General features: G+C 51.0%; 1 protein-coding gene across 4 annotated transcripts in view; it reads right to left on the reverse strand.

Moving 5' to 3' along the window:
* The window catches only part of TAF8 (TAF8 RNA polymerase II, TATA box binding protein (TBP)-associated factor, 43kDa), a 30,799-nt gene extending 28,582 nt beyond the window's left edge, over positions 1–2,217 (reverse strand). For 2 of the 4 annotated variants that reach the window (XR_550229.1, XM_008568914.1), the window contains exons 1-2: positions 2,159–2,215; positions 748–904 (exon numbers count right to left, since the gene is read on the reverse strand). Coding sequence is in view for 3 of the 4 variants with exons in the window: in XM_008568914.1 (XP_008567136.1) it covers positions 748–904; positions 2,159–2,203 (202 nt within the window). In the remaining variant the exon portion in view is untranslated. Of the gene's footprint in view, positions 1–747; positions 905–2,158 lie in introns of all 4 variants that reach the window. The other 2 variants (XM_008568911.1, XM_008568912.1) reach the window with 1 other exon arrangement.
* Positions 2,218–3,443: the final 1,226 nt, after the last annotated feature.

Consider the following 3,443-nt stretch of genomic DNA (forward strand, 5'->3'; position numbering starts at 1 on the left):
ATCCAACCCTCGGCGGGAGCGCCACCGCACTCCCAAGCGGCGCACTGTAGCAGTGCGCCACCGGGCCGGCCCAAGACATTTTCTTTTAAAAGTGTTTTTTTTTTTCCATTCTATGAAACTTATTCCTCCTTACTCTTTTTTTTTTTGTCCTTTTTGAGACCGCACCGCGCTCAGCCAGTGAGCGCTGTGAGCGCACCGGTCATCCCTATATAGGATCCGAACCCGCGGCGGGAGCGCTGCTGCACTACCAGCGCTGCACTCTCCCGAGTGCGCCACGGGCTCGGCCCCCTCCTTACTCTTTATATCACACAATATAGTATTTGATTACATTATGGAATGACATCTATTTCATGGGAATTAGTCCTGACTCCCCAACAAAATTTGAGCCTGGAGAGCAAAACAGCAATAAGGGAACCTACAAGTCATCAAAAGCTTACAGTCTCCCAACATTGAATGTTTTACATATACATCTCCTTTATACTCATAACTCCGTGAGTCACAAATTATTACTCTATTTCATAAATGAGGAAATTGAGGTTCAGGAGGTTTAATGACTTGTCCAAACTTTAAGTTGCAGAGTGACTGATGATTTACACCCAGGTCTACCTCATTCTAAAGCCTGTAAGCCACTTCTCTATGCTCTCCTCTTTTAAAAATCATCTCCACACCATCACAATGCAGGGCACAGAACTGATGTTGGGGTTGACTGGAAGAAGGTCTAGTGGCCTAGTGTTTCCAGGTACTCACAACTCTGAAGCATCTCTGTCAATGTTTCCACGGATGCTTTCTCGGCGCTCTCAAACCCTGCCTCTGTCAGCAAGGAGCTCACAACCACTTGCAGGGTTCTTCTCCGGGCCAGGTAGTAGTTATCGGCAGGGTTAGTGGACTGTTTACTTCCTGATCGCTGTGAATTAGCAGCCCAGAGAGATATTTTTCATCCACAGGGCAAGGATGCAATCATACAGTTCATACACCATCAATGGCAAGCAAGTTTTTTTTTTTTTTTTTTTTTTTTTTACCAAATACTTCTTTATCAGTGCTTAATGTTTAGACTTATAGATCTTAGTCAACTGAATAATAATTGGGCACCCAGGGTGTTCTAAATACAAAGATAATCTTTTTGTCTACCTAGAACGTATGGTTCCAATAAAGTAAAATGGCTGTTTTTTTACTTTCTACTTTAGCAGATTATCAGAATATATAGCTAGTGAAACATGCATGATGGGATTGAATTAATATATCTATCTCCCAGAAAAAAATAAGATCTCTCTTGTTCCTCCCACCTCCATGCCATTTCATTTATCACATGGAGAGAACAAATCTATGGTTATTAGAGGACAGAGGGGGAAAGGGAGAGATTAGATAAGGGGCATAAAGAACAAGTATGGGGCCGGCCCGGTGGCGCGCACTGCTACAGTGCGCCGCTTGGGAGCGTGGCGGCGCCCCCCCCAAAGGTTTGGATCCCACGTACAGACCGGTTCCCGCTCACTGGCTGAGCGAGGTGCGGGAGCAACACCGAGGGTTGTGATCCCGTTGCCGGTTCCGGTCCGGTACGGGCGCGACGCTGAGGGTTGCGATCCGTTTGCCGGACACGGAAAAAGACAAAAAAAAAAAAAAAAAAAAAAAAAAAGAACAAGTATGATTTGTAACAATGAATATGCTAATAATAAGAAAACCAAAAGTAAATATTAAAAAAGTGAAAACATAAAAAAATAAAAAGATAACATATCTTGCTGAGAGGAGGGCAAATTATAACAGCACGTAAGAGAAATTAAATATATGTATTTATATATTTTTATATATATGTAATATATTTATATATTGCAGTGGGGAAGAAGCTAAATATTTTGAAACGGGAATCCCTCCCAACTTTGGCTGGCCAATAAGAGGGCAAAAAAGACCTCTTCGGACCAATAAGGAGGTGTTCCGGGTTCCCAACCCCCAACAGGGAAGGAGCCAATCAAGAAACAGGTCCACCAACTCAGGAGGCCGCCGCCAAGTCCCAAGGAGGGGGGGCACGTACGGCCTGAAAGGCCCTCTTCCACTCATAGCTCACGGTGGGGCTGGATTTCTGGGTATGAGCTAGTTGCCCAGGCCAAAGGAAAGTTACAGAATGCCCAAACTCTCCGGGCTTCGACCCCGCGCCTCCTGCCCTTACCGTTCCTGAGCCACCGGCCCCGCCTGCGGCAGCCGTGTCGGCCATCTTGCTCTGGCGTAATGTGCGCGAGCGCGGGGCGAGATGGGACTTGTAGTCGCGGGGCGGCGAGGGGCGGGGCGGCGCGCGCCCCTCTAGGTTTTCGGTAGCCCAGCGCGGTGGGGAGTGTATCTGACGACCCCAGCTCACGTGACCTTTGGTGAGCAAAGTGTTCCTGGGGCCTTCCGTGGGGTGGGGAATGGGTCAGGAAAATTCGTTTTCAGATACACCGACTTAAAAGAAACCTATTTTAATATGAAATTGTTTCTCATAAAAAGCACACTCTTGGAAGGCCCAGTAGGTCGTCTACACTCGCAGGATTTCCCGAACTTGTCTGATTACTAGTAACACTCGGCTGGGCCCAGCCCCGTCCCAGTGACCTTACTGTCTGTGAGAGGGGCTTGGGAACCCGCGTTGTTAACGAGTTCCCGAGGTCATTGTCCTGAGCTGGTAATTTAGGGAAACCGTGTTGCACCCAATCTTGTGAGGGCCTCGCGGCTTATCAAAGGCCCTCTTGGATGTAGAGCCTAAGGACCACCTGGTCCAGGTCTTCCACTCCATCCCGCTGCCTCTCGCCCTCAATTTAATCCGCAAGTATTTGCGGGGCGAGCTCGGGAGGCGCGTCTCTTGCCCGCTTCAATCCCAGGGCGTTGTGTCCCCGCGGCTGCCTTTGCTTTTCTGTCACTCGCCTGTCAACCCCTCTGGACTGGGGCTTCCTGGGGAGGCGGGAGGGGGACCCCGCCGTGCCTTATCGGTCCCCGTTTGTGGCTGCCCGGCCGGACACACACGCTGGGCTTGATCCTAACACTGGCCAGCTGGAGGACTTTGGGCACATGACCTAACCTCACTGTGCCTGCTCCTCCTGTAAAGCTGGGATGGGGTTGATAGCAGGGGGGAAAGTAGATAATACACAGAAAGGGTCTGTCGCGGTGCCTGCCGTGTAGTAAGAGTTCAAGACTTCGCGCTTAATGTTGTTGCGGTTGAGTTCCTGGGCAGCGCGCGGATGAGTCGCGGGCGCCTCAGCCTCAAACCTGCGCAGCGCCTGCCCTGCCGCCCACACCTGAGCCGCGGCGGCGCCCCTCCCCCTCCCCTGCGGCACGTGGGGCGGGGTCTGCAGGCCAGGGGTGCGCAGCGCCGGAGCGGGGAGAGACGCAGCCAAACCTCAGCTGAGCCGAGGACCCAGCCCCTTTGTCTCCCCCGCCTCCTCTTCCCCACTTCCTGCCCAGCTTTAAACTCGGGATCTGCGGTG

This window comes from Galeopterus variegatus, unplaced genomic scaffold (assembly GCF_000696425.1).
Source record: "Galeopterus variegatus unplaced genomic scaffold, G_variegatus-3.0.2 Scaffold452, whole genome shotgun sequence".
In the NCBI taxonomy this organism is placed as follows: domain Eukaryota; kingdom Metazoa; phylum Chordata; class Mammalia; order Dermoptera; family Cynocephalidae; genus Galeopterus; species Galeopterus variegatus.